Source organism: Sebastes umbrosus, chromosome 4 (genome assembly GCF_015220745.1).
Source record: "Sebastes umbrosus isolate fSebUmb1 chromosome 4, fSebUmb1.pri, whole genome shotgun sequence".
Taxonomy (NCBI): Eukaryota; Metazoa; Chordata; class Actinopteri; order Perciformes; family Sebastidae; genus Sebastes; species Sebastes umbrosus.
The window spans coordinates 35458576-35479787 of NC_051272.1; the positions used below are offsets into that span (position 1 = coordinate 35458576).

Consider the following 21212-nt stretch of genomic DNA (forward strand, 5'->3'; position numbering starts at 1 on the left):
GTATTTATATGGCTCTTAAACCTGCTTTATAATATAACAGACATGACAATCTCACTTTTTTACAACATGGGACCTTTAAACATAGAAATGATGCTAGAGGGTGCTTCACTTGATGTGGGATGACAGCATACAACCACATGTGTGTGTGTGTTTAATCACCCATTGTTCCTTTTATGTCTGTGGGGTCACTATACCCCCTAAAAACAAAAAGCGCGTGTGCGACCCTATGTGCGCGCGCAGCATCTGTTGTCAGTTTCCAGTGTTGTCCAGCAGGTGGGACTTGAAGCTAGAGGATGGAGTGATTCTCTCTCTCTGCCACCCTGTGTCTTCTCTATGTCTCCCCACCATTCCCACCGCCTGGTACCAGCAGCAACAGCGCTAGAGAGAGAGAGAGAGAGAGATGGAGGGATGACATAAAACGATGCAGAGAGGAGGAGAAGAGAAAAAGAAACCGGACTGCACGCGCTCACACCCCTTCATGTCATGGACTTGGAATATTTGGGGGATTTCTTCTTCCATCTTCTTCTTCTTCTTCCCTTTTTTCCTTCCCAGCGGTGTTTTCTGTAAAACGCGCAGAGGAGATCCGTGACTGGCATCATGAACATCTCTGACATACCCACGCACCCGCACTAACACACACACACACACATGGATACGCACGGACATGAAGGGGGATATATATTTTAATTTAACATTTGGACTCCATTGAGAGACATAAAGGTGAGGACACCGGTTACGCATTCAGTCACACACCCACGTATACGCGCAGGAGCGGACTATGAACCAGAGGATTTGACTCATTTTTTCTCCTTTGCTGCTGCTGCTGCTGCTGCTGCAAAGTTGCGAAGAGAATCCGTTGTTGCGCTCGAGTCGTGACAGACAGCATGGATGGATCTGGTGCGTTATTTGGCGCATTGGGCGCCCGTCGCCCTCCCAGGATCTGGTGCTGCTGGATGCACATCTGCTTTCTGCTCAGCTCAGTGTTCTTTCGCCACTACCTGAGCTCCTTGCTGGACTGTCCGCCCACCTGCACCTGCTCTCCCGTAGAGATCCACTGCAATAAGTCGGACAACAGCAAATTCTTCCCGCTGCTGTCCTTCCAGGGCACCGAGAGCACCGGGAACAGCACCGGGAGCATCGAGGACCCGTTCCAGAGCATCGAGGACCTGTTCCAGAACATCACCTCCTTGTAAGTGCTGCTGCTTTATACATAATAACGTCCCTACAGCTGTGTGATGTCTTCATTAGAGATGATTTAGGAAGGTTATCTTCCGTTTGCATAGTTTTTATCATTAGCTTTTGGGTGGGGAAAACCTTTACATGTTGCTGTTTATCTGCGGAATAGGACATATTTTATGAGATGTATATCTATAGCATATGAGATAGAATCAAACAGATGTCAGTGAAGAGGGGATGCTCCTCAGTTGGGCAAAAAGGGAGAGATGTGTGTGCTTTTTTTTGGTAGAATTGGTGTTTGTCTTGTTGGAAATTGGCAAAAATAAACTTAAAATCACAACTATATGAATAGAAATTGTAGAGTAAGGTGGTCACAAGCAGGGCCTTATTTAAATCTTTAACTGAATTTAACCATGGACATGAAAAAAACTTAATGTAAAAATTAAATAAGGTAAAAATTGGACCATTCTGCTTGTAGTACATGATGAAACATTTGGGATTCAGACTACAGCCTGAGAATAGGCGATTCACCAATCCATCAACTGGAGGTCACAGTAATATTGTCTATATACATACATCAACTCTACATGTGTGTACACTAGCTATGGTCACTACATGATGACATTGCATGCATGAGGCAGCCACCCTCCCTTAAAAAGCTTTAAAATACCTTAATCTCAATTGAACCTAATCTTAATCTATATATGCACAAAACTTCAACGTAGAGTAAGGGGTTCCTTAAACTGAGCTCATTGAGTCAAATCAGAGACTAAATATCATTAAAGTAAGAGAGGACAGATAAGCATAAGCAGCATACAGGTGTTTGGTGTGTTGTTGAGGATCAGTTTTTGGTTGTTTTAATCCTTTCGGTCCACGTTCATCGCATCTTAAAATGTTGAAGGAGGATGTGATGGTAAGGGGATTCCGTTCTCTTGTCATGGTCGAATATTCAATGAGATAATCTAAACCTTATTTCAGATCTCAGAGCGTGTCAAACCTTTGAGGTAGTGGTCAGTAAACCGTGACCCTCACCATTAATATGTGTAAAAGAAATCTACTTTGTATTCAGAAAAAAAATGTCTTCTCTTTGAAAGCACCTAAGACTGACATAATGTGAATTCATGTCCTGAAAAAGGAGGTAAATTCTTTAGAAAATATTGTATAAAGGTGTTTTAAATAAACCTGAGGAGGGCTTAACTTTGACTATATTCCTGGTAGTAGACAGTCCTTTCTTGGTCAGGTTGACCTTGACCAAAATTATTTGTAATGCTGCAGTTGTACATCATATGAATCCGTATCTAAAACACCTGATATTGGAAAAGCCTAAAAGATTTTCTTTGGCCTTTTTTTTTTTCCTTACTGTGAACGAGCAACTGGAAGATGATTTGAGAGGCCCACTTCTTCTTGAATAAAGTGCAGCAGAAAAAAGCATTTCCTGATTTATTACTCTACCCCGTCACTCGCTGCAGTATCTCCCTAAATACCTTCTCTTTTATCCTTTGATGACAGAGAACAGCACAGCCTGAGAGGTAATAAGCCCAGATATCTCCAAATAGCTTTTTTTCATTGGCTGATAAAAGCAGTCATGACTCAGTCGCTCATAAGCCAAACTCTAAGTCTAAATGTCAGTTTTCTTGGGAGCCAGTCATTCAGATATCCGTGAAAGCCTGATATTCCATGGATGGGCGCTGAAAGCGAACCACTGTGGACCCAAATCACTTTAGATATCCTATATACTGAACTTCTCCCAAGAAATCCTCCTTCCTTTTTGATGAGAATAGCACATAAAGACCCCCAAAACCACAATGTGTTATTGAGTTTGATGTGATTTATTTTTGGTTAGGTGGTGACCAAACCAGAGGCGTCTGTGTAAAGTCGATCGAGTCCATCTCACATGACAAATATCTTTGTGTGTGTGTGTGTGCGTGGCCTCCTGTTCCTTGTGTGTCATGTGTCATCTGCTTAGAAAGTGATCAGCATTCGCAATCAGAAGTTGTGTCGGAGCTGAATCCATTAAGCAACGCTGAATAATGCATTTGCCGTACTCTTGTTTATGCATCAAGCATCGGTCAGTTACAAAACATGATATCCAATGACATTCAACAATAAGCTGAGCTCAGGTTTGCCTCCTCGTACAGCTGTAAAGTGGGTCTAGTTGTTAAATCAGATTAAGGAAATCAGTTTAAAGACATATACATTCTAACATCACCATTGCAAAAACATCTGAGATTGTCTGTGATTTTATTATCGTGTGCACAGTTTCTTTTCGTCTTTTCTTCAAGTTATGCAGCCAGTCAGCGTGAGCAGATGTTAAGATGTTCAGACCGATGCTGGTGGTGCGGCTCGTTTTATCTGATAAACCTGGAGGTCGACTCGTCACATTATCCCGGACGGAGCCTCTTTCTAACATTTAGAACATTATGCGGGCCGGAGTGAGCGGACCTGTTGCGCCGACAGTGGCAGCACGGCGGTCGCTTTGATCGGAAGATCCCAAATGATTACGCCGTATTGAGTTGCTGCAGTATTACACTTGCTTTGCTAAAGCTAGCTTACTATTCTGAGCATTTTAACCTTTAGTTTGCTTTAGGTTCACATTTCTTCTTCAAAAAAAAAACAGTCCTCATTCCGTGTGAAAATACATTCTGAAATTAAGCTGAAGCTAAAATGAGTTTTAAAAAGTGTGACTTAGAGAAATCAAGTGTGTATCTCCGTCCTCATTGCTGTGTCTAGGATCCATGCAGAGGAACCTTTTAGTTCCTTGAACAGTAGTCCCGGGACTAAATTACCAGGAACTTCTTGGTGGAAACCTGGCTTTTGACACCAAATCCTCCGCCATCATCTTATCTGTCAACTCCCTCTCGTCCTGTGAATTCTGACTCCTGCTGCTCTTTGCTGAGACTCCGTACAGAGCCGTCACTTTATAATTGTAGCATCCATTGTCCAACTATGTATTGATAACATGCTTAGTATTTTACAAATTAGAGGTTTTAATTTTTTTAAGAATGTGGGTGCTGATATGCGAAAATGAACTAAATAGGTTTTATTTCTCTTAAAAAAAAAAGTACTAGTTTAAGACCGCTCCTTGGTACCCATCCCTACTATAATAATACATCACTGAGGGAAATGAGTAGTCTGACTGTACTCTTCCAGTAGGATGAGCTAATGGGAAATAATGGCTTCATTGCATCATAGCGAAAATCTGTGTGTTGCCTGACATGGAGATCGGGGGACGTGCTGTGCTGCACGCCTCTGGCTCAGTTCACTTCACTTCGCTTTGATGGCGTGAAAGTAGAAAACAATGTTGACAGGGTGTCAAAATGAAAGATCAACATTTTTTTACATGAATTTCCTTTTGCCACCTTGAAGTTGTGTGTGCATGGATGTGTGTGTGTGTTTTTCTGCTCTGAGGGAACATTTCACCCAGCTCTCAGAGGCGGTAGTCCATCAGGTCCTTGTTGTGGTAAGACGTGAAACTGCCACTGTATCCCCATGTGCTCTGCTCTTATTTAGCCTGCAAAATACACACACACACACACACACACACACACACACACACACACACACAAACACACTGTGACTGTCTCTACATGTCAGTTTTCCATCTCCCGCTGCATTCTGCATCTCAACAGCACCGGCAGTCGGTATGGGAGTGCTTTAGATGTGAGCCATCACTGCTTCCTTGAAAAGCAAAATCCCCCTCTGTGTGCATCTAAGTCTGAGCCCGGTTCAGATCGTTTTTATCTGTCTGTGCGAATTCAAGCTTGCTTCAGCTCACAGCGAAATGAACCCCGATCTTCATGCTTCCACACATGATCACTCATCGGAGAGGGGAAACCTAGGATTTGCAGAGTGCATAGGGAAATATATATCACAGTAAAGAACTTAGCGTGGTAGCAGTGCTTCTGATTTGGAGCCTTTCATTCAAACATTGTAGTCTATTTACTGCAAAACATGTATACTTCACATAGCCTCGTCCACAGTGGGAACGTCAGGAGCGCGTGGCGGCTGCGTTACCTGTTGGGTTTTTATTTCGGCGTCCGTGTTAACAGGTTAGAGCAGCCAGACTGCCTGCATGAGACGCGTCTCAGCTGCGTCTCTTCTAGAGATTCAAGGTCTCGCCTATTTTTGACTCGAGCCTCGCACGTTTCACAGCAACAACAGACAGTGGAAGGTGATCTATTGACAGTATATCGACATCATAACAGCAAGATTACTACAGTTTCGATGTCTATCTGAAGACATCGGAAAAAAGTAAAGACTTATTTTTAAATCAACACTTCCTGTTTTAATTTAAAAATAAAAGCCCTCAAGCGTTTTTTCTGTGGACAGAATTCCTTCATTTGTTAACACAAGGCTTATAGACGGTATGCTGTCCTCACTCAAAGTTGTTGCAGGCAACGTGTTTTTCAGCTATACAGCCAGCTCAACAATATATTCTCCAGCATTGCATTCTCCAAGGAACAGACGAGTTGTTGTATTTGGCAGGATTTAATGGAGGAAAATATGTAATATTGTAAAACTGAAAAAGAGCACAAAATACAAACATCAGATAAATGTGCTTGTAAGTACTAAATAATATATCAATAGAGAAAAGATCACTAGCATAACTAACAGGTGCATAACAGTATGTTTACATATGAACCAATGCTTTAAACATCAATAAATCTCTATGTAGTTGAAAACAAACTAACTATCAAAATACTTTACTCAACCTAAGAAATGGTGACATAAACATGTTCACATAACTGTGATTAGTGAATAACTTACAGATGAAGCCGGTTTTGTGGATTTATGGCACAGGATTAAGAAGATTGTACACAGATGATTCCCAGAGCAAAAAGGAGCTTCCTGAACACCACTTCCTGTTATTCTTTGTTTACAATGACCTCACTTCCTCTTCAGTACAGCTATTTGCAGACGCCACTAGGGGGTGCCAAAGGACATACAAAGGGAACACTTTACACTGGTTCCAATACAGACGGTGTTTATCAACTCCAGTCTCACACGTCAAGTTTCTAATCGGATTGTAGACAATGAGCAGCGCATCGAAAAGGAAGTCTTGGCCCGGATATCTGCTGGCTACACCAGAACCCCAGAAATATACTGTAGCCCCTTGACCCCAGAGGCTTATCCGTCATCAGACCGATAGCTGATGGCTTCAGAGATTGATGATAATGTCCCTTTGACGATGAACAGTAAGGGCAGACAGTAAGCTTTAGTTAAGAGTGTGTATTGAAGTCTTTGCACACATCAAGTTGTCTATATAAAGACTCGCACCCTGCTGTGTAAAGTTCAGTGTGCTGGAAGTTTTTAAGTATTTTTGAACAGCTTGAACGTTTCTTCTTCTCGCTTCACCTTGAGCAGGGATTCACCCGTCCCGTCCTGCTCAGCGTCCCTCCCTCTGATTCTGTGTGAAGCCTTTCAGCTGGCAGCAGTCAACACATCACAGTGCATTAGGATCACACAGCACAGCACCTATTGGAAATAAAATGGTGAATAAAAAAAGCAAGAGCTGTAACTTCAAAATTTGCCGAAAGTAGAAGAAGATCAGTGACATTATCTTTCCAAATGGGGTGGAGAGAAAAAGAAAACGACTCAAAAGAGATCTGCGATGTGATAGATGCTGATTATATTGTGTGAACAAAAACCTCATTTCATTATTAATCCGTTTTGCTACGAGAATGTTTGGAGGAAAAAAGAAGCTGCTGCAGTGATTCCTGTTTCCACCCACCGCTGTGTGAAGGAGAGCACAACACAGGGCTGCTTCCACACTGAGAGTGCTTGTTTGTCACGCTAGTCACAGAGAATTTGGTGAAATCGGCAGAAAACCCAGAAAATGAGAGGCAGTCTGTGATAAGGAAGCTTTTGTTTTTATTTAATGTCTCGAGAAAGCGAAAGTGGGAGAGCGGCGTGAAACAGAGGGAGAGAGAGAGAGAGTGCATTGTGGTGGGTGAAAGAGAGAGAGAGAAGGTGGTACATCTAAGAGAAAAGGACTTGAAAGATAAGGGAGAAATGGACAGCAAATACTGGGCTGTTTGAAATCAGCACCACATGTATGGACAGCTCCCTGTGACACACACACACACACACACATACCCACGCACACACGCATACACACAGTAATTCTCCATCACTTCCTTTCCTTCTCACAGACGGAAACAAAAAAAAAAGGGCTTTATTTTGTGCCTCCATTAAGATTTGACATTTATCTGTCAGAATGCTCAGTGAGGTGCTGCGGTGGCAGGGTTAACACACTTCCATTTGTCAGCGTACCCTCTCTCTAACCCATCACTGCTTGATATAAATAACAAGTTATGTTTGTTTGTTTATGCTGCAGTGGGGACACACAATTTGTAGGCCTCCCACAATCCTTTTAATGCAGTGGTCCCAGTCATTGAAAAGTCCAAGAACAGTGATCTGAATGCTTTAACTTAAAGGTCCCACATTATGCTCATTTTCAGGTTCTTACTTGTATTTTGTGTTTCTACTAGAACATGTTCACATGCTGTAATGTTAAAAAAAACCTTTATTTTCCTCATACTGTCTGCCTGAACATGCCTGTATTTACCCCGTCTGAAACGCTCTGTTTTAGCGCATTTCGACGAAATTGCAACAGAATTGCATTGCTGGGCAACAGCTTGGGTCCATGTTTACTTCCTGTCAGCTGATGACATTCACATATACTGCAACCAGGAATAAACTGGGACATGTTTAGAATGTTTACGTTTAAATCTGTGTAAAGGGTCTAAATATTGTATATTTGTGACATCACAAATGGACAGAAATCCTAACGGCTTGTTTCAAATGCAGAGTTTCTGAATACAGGCTGTGCGTTTTTCCTTGTGGATTGAGCGTTCCGATACTTTCAAAGTATTTATATAGGACTTAAGCCTGCTTTATAATAAAAAAAAACATGAAAATCTCACTTTTTTATAATATGTGACCTTTAATGCTTCACATTTTTTTACACTTAGTCTCAGGTTTTGGAGATACAGCATCTTTCTTGGAGCCTGACCGATACGTCAGTATGGCTGATATTATCGGCCATATTTAGCATATTACTAGAGCTATGGCAATAGACAACTTTTCAACTTGTCCCCTAACTGTTTCCTCACACACACGCAGACCGGCGGGTCTGTCCTCCCTCCCTACGTGCTCAACCAGACGCAACTGAAGTGCCTGAGCTGAAAAAAAGCTGCTCTTCTAAAGTGCTGTCAAGTGCTCCCAGCTGGGAAACAAACACAGGCACTTGTACAAAAATGTGACAAATGTGTTATTGTTTGACTTTGAAAAGTTGAAACACATTTATTGTTGGAATTAAAAGCAGGGTTGATGATGTTCTCTTGTATACACTATTTGTTATATGGGTTGAAATGGTCTTTACACCCCGACAGCGATCCATTACTGATGAGCTCTGAAAAACGACCGGAAAAGAGCCGTCATCTGTAGCTGCTGTAATCCTGTAAAAACGTCTACCAATCACTGCTTCGCGGTCCGCTTGGAAAGAACCAATCAGATGCTTCCCTGCCTCCCTGTTCGTACTCTACCCTTGGCCTGCACTAGCCTGAACTCATAGTGCGTCGCCACCGCACGTTTCCTGGACAATGGAAGAGAAAAGTCAGCCCTGCAGCAGCACTGCCGCGGTTACTTGTCATCAGGTAGCATGGTTGAGTTGAGGTCCTCTCTCCGCTCTGTGTCTGTGAAGTAGTTACGATGCGGCGGTGCTCGTGCATGTCTGTTGGGGGGGGCTACTCGGAGTAGCTATCGATAGTTACTGGGGAAAACAAAAGCGTTATCTGCTTCCTGTTATGGTTGCACAATGGTTGATTTACTTCCTTTGTGCTGTAAATCAGACAGACAGACAGACATATAAACACCTGGCAGGTGTCTACAGTACCACATTTTGCCATGATGACTCACAAGGTGAAAACAATAACAGCGCCTCGGTCGCGGCTGGTAAATACAGATATTACCTGGTTCTTCAACAAACCTGCAGCCATGTAATATTCCAGCATACAAATACTGTACACATTGCACAGAGACAGTGGGAGGATTAATGGGGGGCCTGGCAGCTCATTTTTTTTGCCCCAGGGCCCCCTGGCAGGTTGATCCGGCCTCTAGTGGTGTCTAGTCATGCAGAAAGTTTGGCTTTATTTGTTTATGTGTTAAAATATTGTTCTCTGAATTGTTTTGCCACGACTCCAGTACAATGGGGGCAGGATGGAATTTGGTTTGTGAGGCTTAAATCATTGCAAAATTCATTTGACCTAGAGTTTCACTGGAACTACTGAAGATAAGAAACAATGAAACAATGTAAACTCCACACAAGTCAAATAATTGTTGAGTTATTACAAATATGATTTTCAACTATGCTGCTCAAATGAAACTCAGTACACCTCCCTTGTGTTGGGGTGGCAGTAGAAGTCTCAGCACAGAGATCTCCAAAAACGTCAGTAAACACAACATTTATATTTACCTTTTTTTTTCCATTTGCACATTTATGTGCTTTGATATGTTTTCTGGTAATAAAAGTGGGTTCAAAGGGATGTTCAAATACAGTTGTCACCTTGTGTTGCCACATTATTGCTATTATGAGAAACATATATTTAAAAAAAATTGTTTGAGTGTAAACAAATGTGCCTTAAAGCTTCAGTAGGCAGTATATTTTTGGCATCATTGGGCAAAAATTCCATAATAACCTTTCAGCATATTGTAATTCAAGTGTTCTGAGAGAAAACTAGACTTCTGCTCCTCCTCATGGCTCTGTTTTCAGGCTTTAAAACATCTAGCCCGTGACGGGAGACTTTGACCAATCACAGGTCATTTCATTGAGCGTTCCTATTGGCTGTGCTCCGGTCATGTGACTTGAACTTGGTGTTCCTTCACCAGATTTTACAATGGTTGCCGCGTCACAAACTTTCTAGTTTCACAGCTAAACCGTGCACTACAAGATGATTCTGAAAAAATTTGAGGAGAGAAATAGACATTAACGTAACAGAATAATGATTCATATTTGATCAGCGCTGCCTAGTTTTGATTGACAGCCGGCTCTCATAGACGGCAGCTGGACAGCAGACCTCAGATCAGCTCTTACTGCTTGTTTTCCTCCTGTCTGTGAAATCTTGCAGATGCCGTTAGGAGCACTGGAGGACACCGGAGGACACAGAGGAACATGATTTTTTCAGGTTACATGTTACATGTACGTTTTATAGAAATAACTTTTTTTAATCATATTTGCTCCAATCTCGCCACTTCAGCTTTAAATCCTCACCACCCTTCCATTCAGTGCATGTCAGAGTAAGTGATAATGTTAGCCTGGCAAAACATAAAAAGCTTCATGAAGTCTTTCATAATTCAGGCTGAGTGTGTTTATAACTCGTGCATTTTTAAATGATTATCGGCAGAATGGTCTGCAGTGTAATTCATTTTATGATATTAAACAAGGCGAGTGTTCAATGTTGTGACCTATCCAGTCACCTTGGCACCATTGAAAAAAAAAAAAAAGCATACTCCTCTCTCTCCCCTAGGCCTAAACAGGATGAATGACCCACTCTGCTTACGCTATGTTAAAATATCCAATAACATTAGCAGCCATTATGTACCATGTCAATGTGACAGCCCACATCATGTCAGCTAGTGCTGTGAGTGTATGTGTGTGTGTGCGTGTGTGTGTGTGAGTGTATGTGTGTGTGTGAAGGATTAGAGAGTCTGGGTTGAGATGCTCTTAAAGGGTAACTTGGGTGTTTTTCAACAGCGTTCTTGGTGTCCGTCATTCGCAAGTCTCGTGGAACAGATAAACTTCCATTGTATTAATCACCACAGTCCAATTTCCGGCACACTTTTACCCCTACTTATAAAGGCACCTTATCAACAGTGCATGGTCCTAGTCAATATTCAAATGCTCTCAGTAAAATACAGTACATGTGTTTGTCTATAGGTTTGCTGCATGGGCTCTTGACCCTGAACAGAATAGTTTAGAAATGGACGGATGAATGGAAACTCAATTTCCCGAATTCCCCCCCTATCAGATACCAAATGATGCCAGGTGTTGCTGCTGTATCACTGGGTCAGTGCATTAATGCTTATTAGTACCATGCAGCTAGTGGAACGGGAGGAAGGAACACTGAGGGCCTGAGAAGGGCGTGCCAGTGACTGAATGATCGCAGATGTACAATTGGTTTCAGAGGTGTAGGGTTGTTCAGCCGGACAAATAATTGTAAGTTAGTGAATGTTGAGACTGAGATCGGGCTAATTTAAGCAAAAGAAATAATATAAAATCTATAAAAAAGACTTTCGGGCAAAAATATTGTCCAGTCAGCCAACTCAGTGAGGGCTGAAAGTCATTCTTATCTCAGGGAACAATGTGCTTGGCTGCCTTAGCTCTGGCTGATGTTCAATTGTAGAATCTTTTCGTTAGAATAATAAAATAACCGCAAGGTCACCTGTAATTTCTTTTTTCCAACAAACACGTAAATGGTTGCAAGTATTTTTTTCCAGTTCTGAGAATTGTCTACAGAGCTTCCTGTCAGGCTGCCTATGGCCCAAACATGCTTCACCTGCCTGAGAGGCAAAATTAGGGTAAAAAAAATCCATAAACTGCTCACTAATGGAAGGACCACATGTGCCCAGTGGAAAATATGCTGTTGATGAAATATACTTCAATACTGCACATCCCAGCATAGACTTTATATAAGAAGTGGACACAGTCACGTGATGTCATCCATCGAATTGTGGACTACCGTTTTGAAGCCTCGAGTTCGGCTTTTTGGCCGTCACCATCTTGTTTTTTTTTTTGCAACCAGAAGTGACACCAAAGGATGGAGCTAAGTACAACCGCACGCTGAATAAGACATACTTAGTCAACCAAAATGTTACAATTAACTTTGATGACTGAAAACACACTGTGAAAGGGTTGAAATTCTAAGACAAAAACACGGACAACTCACAGACCGGACAACGTCGTGGTAGTGACCTGTCAATACCAAGGTAGCCCCGCCCTAAAGCATCCCCTGCTTTATGGTCTATTTAACTCTAAATGGGAGCATAATTTACTAAATGAACATCATGTTGTATTGAAGAAGACTTGAAACTAGCGATTGAGACCATGAAGTCATGTTTACAATGTTTACTGAGGTAATAAATCAAGTGAGAAGTAGGCTCATTTTCTCATAAACTTCTATACAATCAGACTATTAGATAGAATGCAGGTTTAAGGCACTCCTTCATTTGCTTCAGACCCAGAGGTCGCCGCCTGCTCCCTAACAATATACCCGCCAAGTGTGAAGTAGATTGGATGGACAGTTCTCGAGACAAATGAAGGACACACACATATAGACAGACAGAGATTCCTTGCTTTACAGTTAGATGTGTTAGACCTCATTTCAGCACCAGGAGATGTCTACAGTGTCACCTATTGTAGTAAGCAGCCGGGTTCATGGCACAATGTCAGCTTGGGTATTCACTATAAGATGGTAAAGCCTTTCTATGTATATTGTTATACAGTATACACTGTATAGTAGATCTCTGAAACATCAGATTTCATTGAGGAGAACAAATGTGGACGGACCACAAAAGTACCAGTATAGGCTGATATATAGACCTGATATTTGAATACATTGCAAACAACATAAGTAATACATACAAATATACCCCTAGACATGAATCATAAATATTAAATCATATTCACAAATGGTTGTGTAAAGTACAATGTGTTATTTTTCACGAGTTAACCTCTCAACATTTGAAAAACCTACAATGACTGGGTCCATGCACGTAGCTATTAAAGGTCCCATATTGTAAAAAGTGAGATTTTCAGGTCTTTTACATTATAAAGCAGGTTTAAGTGCAATATAAATTCTGTTAAACTATCAAAATGCTCAATATACAGAGAAATACACACAGCCCGTATTCAGAAATTGCGCGTTTGAAACAAGCCGTTTCACAACCATTTGTGATGTCACAAATATACAATATTTAGATCATCACATGGTTTTAAACGGGAACATTCTAAATGTGTCCCAGTTTATTTCCTATTGCAGTGTATGTAAATAACACCAGCTGACAGGAAGTAAACATGGACCCAAACTGTTGACTAGCAACGCAATTCCGTTGCAATTCCATTGAAATGCACTAAAACGGAGCGTTTCAGACACAAGGTAAATACAGGTATATTCAGGCACACAGTACGAGGAAAATCATGTGTTTTTTGAACATTACAGCATGTAAATATGTTCTAGTAGAAATACAAAATACAAGTATGAAGCTGAAAATGAGCACGATATGGGACCTTTAAATAACCCAAATACCATTTTTAACATTTATCTTTTGTAAAAGTACTAACCATCACCTGACTTTCATTAACAACTGTTGTCATTCAGCACCCGATGAGCACGACCCAACAGTCCAACTCGCACTAACAAACTAACCAAACACTGAAAGCATGGCATGTGTCCTCCCTTTCATCTTTATGTATCTAACAGAGCTGTTTATGAAACACATTATGACAGAACGTCAATGACTGGAGGATCGATGCTGTGCTGCTGTCAATATTAAAATGCTGTCAATTATGAAAATGAAAAAGTCAGTCAATATTTTCTTCAGTAATGCACTAATGCTGTCTGACAATGTCAATAATTTCCAGAATTATGGATCACAAACAGGTCAGAGGGATGTCTGATATGTCAATGTATTTACAAGTCCAACAGCACAGTGTAGGCTGCAACGCAAGATGGGCGTTTACTGTAGTTATCTATTTTCATGAGATGAGCTGTTTCTGGTTTAAAACAGCCTTTAAATAGAGCAAACATGATCACAGTGCTGAACTGTTGTCTGATTCTCCGACCCACTGTGTTTCTTGCCACGTCGGACTCCATTCTAGCAATGTTGTCATGTTCCCAGACCTCATGGGAATAATGGACAAAACACTGGACAGATGTTTGGATTGTCGATGGTAGATTCTGTAATGTGTAAGTGGGCATTTGCTCGCATGTCCTTGATTGCTGAAGTATGAGCACAGCATGTGTGTGTGTGTGTGTGTGTGTGTGTGTGTGTGTGTGTGCGTGTGTGTGTGTGTGTGTGTGTGTGTGTGTGTGTGTGTGCGTGTGTATGCGTGCGTGTGTGTGTGTGTGTGAGAGAGAGATTGAAGTAGGTCCAGCGTTCTATCTCAGTGATTGCCAGTTAGACGTACAGAGTGAGTGTGCAGAAGGTGATGATGTGTGGTTTATAGTGTGTCAGTATGCTGCATGAGTGTGTACGTACGTACGTGTGTGTATGTGTGTGTGTGTGTGTGTGTGTGTGTGTGTGTGCGTGTGTTTGTAGGTTACACTGATGTATGAATCCTTGCGGTTCATGGCAATGAATCACTTCCTGCTGCAGCCCACACATAATAAGGTCATGCACATGCTCACACACATACACACACACGCACACACACACACACACACACACACACACACACACACACACACACACACACACACACACACACACACTATACTTCTTTATCGGTGCAGAGGCATTGATGATAGTGTTCTATTCTGTGCTATCAGTTCAGTGTTAATAATGGAGGATAGTGACAAGGATGTAATGTAAAGCGAACTATAAAGCTTCCATTATCAGCCAGGTCAGTGTTCTGTGTTTTGTTCCTGCAGGGTAAATATACAGTAGCTTATCTCACTGACTCACTAGACGTGTGTGTATGGGGGAAAGTGAAGAACAAGCGCCGCCTGCTAGCTGTGCATATTCCTGAGGGTTGATGGGGGATTTATTCCTCCTAGTAGCAGGATAGTGTTGATGAATGCTCAACACTATCCTGCTACTAGTTCAACTGAAACAACTACAACTGCTGCTACTACTGTTACAGTACTTGTTCTGCTTATAGCACGGGTATTCAATTAAAAGTCAAAAAGGTTCAGTTAGATAAAAAAATTTCCTCAAGCAAAGGTCTGGAACATCATGATGTCTAACTTGTGTTAGATGTGCTCTCCGTTTGGATTTGAGTATGTTTGCTCAAAAGACATGTTTTGAGACCACGGCGGTTATTAAAAGCAGCAATGTGAGTGCCACTTCGAGACAAAGCACATACAGCATGAGACATACTGGTTTTGAATTGCCCGTGGGAAGAATGAACATGTACGAGTCTGTCCATTCTGGATTAAAAGTTCTGTTTTCGCTGTCAACTTTTCTGTTTTTAGTGCACGCCATGTGAAATGACTTTTCTCTGACTCACTTATTTCTCCGACTATTGTCTCTCATCTCGTCTTGTCTCTCTCCTGTGTGTGTGTGTGTGCGTGTGTGTGTGTGTGTGTGTGTGTGTGTGTGTGTGTGCGTGTGTATCTCACTCACTGACTCGAGTCACTGTGCTTATCGGATTACGCAGATTTGGTTGGCCGTGCAGCATTATACGTTTTACAATGCATGGATGTATAAAGAGAACTGGATTCAGCGGCCCCGTTCATTCCTATAAAAGTTGCTCAGTGGCATGAAAAATTACCCGGATCTTCTGGCGATCTTCCGCGTTTATTGGGCCCATCTAGCAGGCGCGGTAGCGTTTCCTTTAACTCCGCCTCCCAGCCTCATGAATCTCATTCACATGAACGGAGAAAGGAAAATAACTCTGGTTACAGCTATTAGTGCCTTTTACAACTTTTAGGACCTAATGATTTAAAGGTCCCATGTCGTGCTCATTTTCAGGTTCATACTTGTATTTTGTGTTTCTACTAGAACATGTTTACATTCTGTAATGTTAAAAAAAAACACTTTATTTTCCTCATACTGTCGGCCTGAATATACCTGTATTAACCCTCTGTCTGAAAGGCTGCGTTTTAGTGCATTTCAACAGAATTGCAACGGAATTGCGTTGCTAGGCAACAGTTTGGCTCCATGTTTACTTCCTGTCAGCTGATTTTATTTACATACACTGCAACAGGAAATAAACTGGAACACATTTAGAATGTTTATGTTTAAAACCGTGTAATGGTCTAATGGTTGTATATTTGTGACATTACAAATGGACAGAAATCCTAACGGCTTATTTCAAATGCGCAATTTCTGAATACAGGCTGTGTGTATTTCTCCGTATATTGAGCGTTTTGATAGTTTAACAGTATTTATACAGCACTTAAACCTGCCTTATGATGTAAAAGACCAGAAAATCTCCCTTTTTACAATATGGGACCTTTAAATAAGGGCTATTCAAGTGTTCATACTGGGAAGTTGATTAATCTAAAAAAAAATATTTCTCTTTTCCAATGTAAATGGGATAAAAGTGTTTTTGAGCCCGATGGCATCACATGACCAAGACTGAAGTTGTAGTACCACCGTTTGGCCACTAATGTCAAATGTGCTTCCAAACCAGGCGCTCCTCCTGGCAGCTTGGGATTGGCCTTTGAGTTTCCTGGGCCTCTAAACGTGCTGTAAACGCTAGCAAAGCTGCGCCGTTTAAAATAGAAACGCTCCTGTAAAAATTCAATAATCTCAATAATTTATCAGTTATAGGTCCGGGTCTGGATAGGACGGCACCTGCATCTGGACCCGGACCACGGTCTGCCTTTTAGTGACCTCTGGCTTATAGGATTGCAACTGCCACCACTAGTAGTGAAATTGATGTGGTATGAACTTATCTCCATTTAAGATTTACTGATCAACTTCTTAACATACAATTTAGTTTTCCCTTTTTGTTCCCCCTTTAATGGTGTCTGACAGTAGCACACATAAATTACTCTACCCACCCCCCTCTCTGGACAGTGTACTTGGTTCCTTCCAGCTGGCACATTACTAGCATTAGTTTTACAAAGTGTATATGGAACAATTCCAAGTGTTAGGTATGACTGAACAATTTCAAATCTTTTTTAGTTTCAAAAATTGGGTGCTGTGGGATTTCTGAACACAGTTACAAACAACTGTCTTTTCTTTCTGTAACCAGACCCCAGGAGACTGACAAACAAAGGCTGACAGAGAATAACAGAAATACCGTGCCTCCCTTTCTTCATTTAAGGGTTAAGCTACTGCAAAACTTAACTGAGGAAAAATACAGAAGTATGCCCTGTGAGAAAATGAGAGTTATTTTATTGTGAAACATCTGAACAGGAAGTGTTGAGTTTCGTCGACAATATAACACCAAATGAAAATAAATAAATGGCAAAACAGATTGCAAATAATCTTAAAAAGAGAAAGCATGGATACAGTGTTCAGTTTGCATCAACAAATTACAACAAAAAAGATCAGAAAAAATGATATCTTATAAAAAAAATATATATGATAAATATATTAAAGACAGACTTGTAATTTGTCCTGTTTCACATAGAGGTCTAGATCCCTTTGCAGCTCTTTAGAAACAAAGGGAAGCAGCTGAGCTCGACTGTTGCAGAGCTCCAGCTTCAGTTTGTGTGGGAGCTGTAACTTACCACCCACAAGATTGGTTCTCAGTTTGAATAGAGGGAGGGTTTGTTTTTTTCTGAGTAATGTAACAGATTTAGATTCTCAGCTCACTGTAATGCGAGCGTTTTGACTCACATGCGAGAAGCAACATTGTATTTGTGTATACAAGCAGAGGTCCTCGGTGCCTGCAGCTCCACCCAGCTAAATAATCAGCAGTAACTGACCTGTGTAACCTCTGCTTACACACCCTGGGAGATGTGTGGAAACGTTACTCCACACCACAGTAGAGAAAAGACTCGCTTTAAGCACAGCGACATTCTTTAGTAACAGCATTTATTCTACTAAACCCGAGTTTTTATACAGTCAAATTACCAAATGCAGAGACGTTCACAGTCATTTCACTAGAACAGTAGGTGATGGCCAAATCATGTTACCTCACCCAAAATCGAATGCCTTAAAAAAGACGGTCATTTATGGTGCCATCAATCACTGGAATAGCTGCCCTCTTTACATCCGTCAATCCTCTAACAAATCCTCATTGAAATACCATCTAGGAATACATTACTTGTGCAGCTGATGGATAGTCCAGTGTTGGTTATGTATGTTTTTTCTTTGTTCCTTTTCCCCTGATGATGGGCCTTGTGGCTAAATGTTTGTGGAAGATGTGTATGAATGTGAAATTTATATATGTTTGGAAAATTTTAATATTATTAGTGTAACACAAATATGATGTTGTATATAGTATGTAAGTGATAAATGTAATGTACTTGATTTCGGACCCCAGGAAGACTAGCTGGTGCCATTGGTATCAGCTAATGGGGATCCTTTTTAAATAAATAAATAAATAAATGACACCCTCCACCACCACAGCCCGGCCCGCTCTACCTCACTGACTCTGGTGTTTCTCACCGAGCTTAACTGTCATGCTTACAACCGGCTCACTTACAAATTAAAGGGGTTTTGAAGGTTTGAACACTGATGCTATTCAATAAGAAAATATTCACAACTTGGCATTGTTGCATGTTTGTGTGTGAAAGTGTGTTTGGAGCAGGTCCCTCTCAGGATATTCAGAGAATTCTCAGCGAAACTCTGCTCTCCACATCCTTGAAAAACACTTGTGAGAACCCCTGTAGCGTGTGTGTGATTTTGCATACTGAAAACTTGTACGTAAGAAACATAGAATGGTTGCTGGATGGACTTTTCAGCTGTAGCTTTTGCTTCCTACTGTTCATGGTAAAATGCCGGACACATTCTCACCCCCGACTCGTCAAATACCAAGGTTTGGTCAGTGGCCCGACGCTTCAAACTATGATGCTCTATGTACCCCTCTAGCATCAGTGTCCGCTCGTTACACGTCTTTTCAAAATAAACTTCGGTGTTCACAGGAAACGTACAGTTTCCGCTCGTTATATGCATACAGTCTCTTTTCAAAGTAAACTTCCAACGTATGTTTAACCTACTTCGTATTTACATTTACTCACGCAACAAAACTACTTGACTAGGCTTAGGAAGAGACCGTGTTTGGAGTTAAATAACTATGCTTGTTACGTAACTGGCTTTCGTAAAGTTATGTAACAAAAGTAAGGTAAAACAAGCCAACCATAACTTGGTTTAACAAGGGACACGAACAGCGGTCTCCTGGCTGAAAGTCCTGTGTTTGTTTGACCCGTCCAACCTCCCCTACCTCCGACCCGCCCTACGCAGACTTTCTCTCTCTCTGTACTTCGTCAGTTTTTCTGCCCGTTTAATAATGACATGGATGTATTTACATTGGAGTTCGTTGAAAGCCTGGTGTCTTGGTGCTTCAGTATCAGACGCACTGACCAAGCGTCTGTATTTAACGAGTTGGGAGTGAGAAGGTTGAAATGGCAGCTTACACTTCAGCTTTGTAATGAAATATTTAGGGATGGCAATTAGGCTTGCCTTAGTAGTCGGTGTAACGGTTTTTGGGCATACACCAATTACATTACTTACCCACCACCTCCACCGTAAAACCCGTTTATTTTATTTCCGCATATCAGCCCGTGTTATCAATTCATAGTTGGACGACGGATCTATAAACTGAAAGTGAAAGTGTCTGCTCCATACAGAGTCTCAGCACAGAGTAGCAGGATTTCACAGACAGAGTTGACAGACAAGATGAGAGAGGAGGATTTGGTGTCAAAGGATTTGCAAAAGCGCTTATTTGGCAATATTTAGGATTTAAACTCGGTGCTATAAGGGAACCGTAACATTAATGAGGTGGCTGTGTAGGTGTGCGCGGCGAAGCGGCGCCAGGTGGAAACCTGCAGCCCCGCAGCGAGAGCTGGAGAGGCCAGACACACAGCCATCTTCTACAAAACACTGGATACACTGAATGTCGACCTTTCTGATCCAAAAATACGTTTCATAAATACATCAGCTTTGTATCACAATTGTAGAAACGAACAATGGCACGTGGTTAACGTTGTGAAACAATTGGTTAGGTTTAGGCAACAGAAGAACTTGGTTAAGGTTAGAAAAAAGATCATGGTTTGTGTTAAAGTAATAAACTAATAATGTAACGTAACGTAACGACCGTAACAACGAAACTCGTGAAGTCATACTTTTGGTTTAAACATCGGTCTCCTGCGTGAAAGTCCTGTGTTTGCTTGACCCAGCCGCCTCCCAGCCACCTAGTGGTTTCTCTTTCTTTATACCCATTAATATACCACATAATGTTAAATAACAGTTGCTTGATATAACACGTCACTCGCTCTGGCTGAATGCAAAACCATTCCACATTTAACGTATCCATGGTTTGCAGAAATATACAATGAAGTTTAAAGTAAGATGGTGATAAAAGTTCAACATTACACCTGCTGTATGTTAGCATTGGTATTGTGAGCATGTTAGCATAATGACGTTAGCATTTAGCTCACAGCACTGCCATACAGCTTCACAGAGCACCTAGAATGCCTGTAGACGCTTCGTCTTGTCGGGCTCGGGACACACAGCCCCCATGAGCAGCGTGTCTCACGTGGCTGGTGTGTTGAACCAACTGCTGCGTGGTTCAACAAGTGGCTTAATCAGACCTTTTTTTCCTCTGCCACTGCACACAGTCATTACCTCATGTCAGCACTATATAGATGGGCATACAATCCTCCCGAACCACTCAGAGGTATTAAAACTGTCAAGGTATTGTTGTTCAACTGAACACATTACCACACAATCAAATGTATATGAAAGAATATAACCCAAACACGAGAATAAACACCATTTAATGATCCAGTTTTAGGTTGAAAATCAAACTTAATTTATAGCATGAAATCCCAGTTTTCCTGAGAAAAAAGGAAGTCATCATTTTAAAATTACGGGGAAACCTTCACCCCTAGTCCATGTATCACTTATTAGAAAATGAGTCCCATTAAGCCCGAGCTCTGTAATGGCTGCAGTGTGTGTGTCTCGACAGATAGATGAGAAGCTGTCACGCTTCATGCTCGGCTATAAAAACCTCAGAGAAATGAACTCCTCCAGCACCACTTCCAGTCTGAAGCAAAGGCTGACATTTTCAGCTCCATTCAGAGTTGGAAATGAGAGCTGATTTGACGACACTCACGGACCACATCATGTTTCTCACGGCCCGCCATTGTCACGCGTCGCCATCCGCCGGCAAATCCCAGAGAAATGGATTGTCTAAC

General features: G+C 41.5%; 1 protein-coding gene across 1 annotated transcript in view; it reads left to right on the forward strand.

Annotated features, from left to right (window-relative positions):
• Nucleotides 1–371: 371 nt before the first annotated feature.
• LOC119486234 (NT-3 growth factor receptor-like) overlaps nt 372–21212 on the forward strand; it is a 253693-nt gene continuing 232852 nt past the window's right edge. Inside the window, 1 exon segment of the mRNA XM_037766194.1 lies at nt 372–1189. Within this exon segment, the coding sequence (XP_037622122.1) occupies nt 885–1189 (305 nt within the window). The 5' untranslated portion in view covers nt 372–884.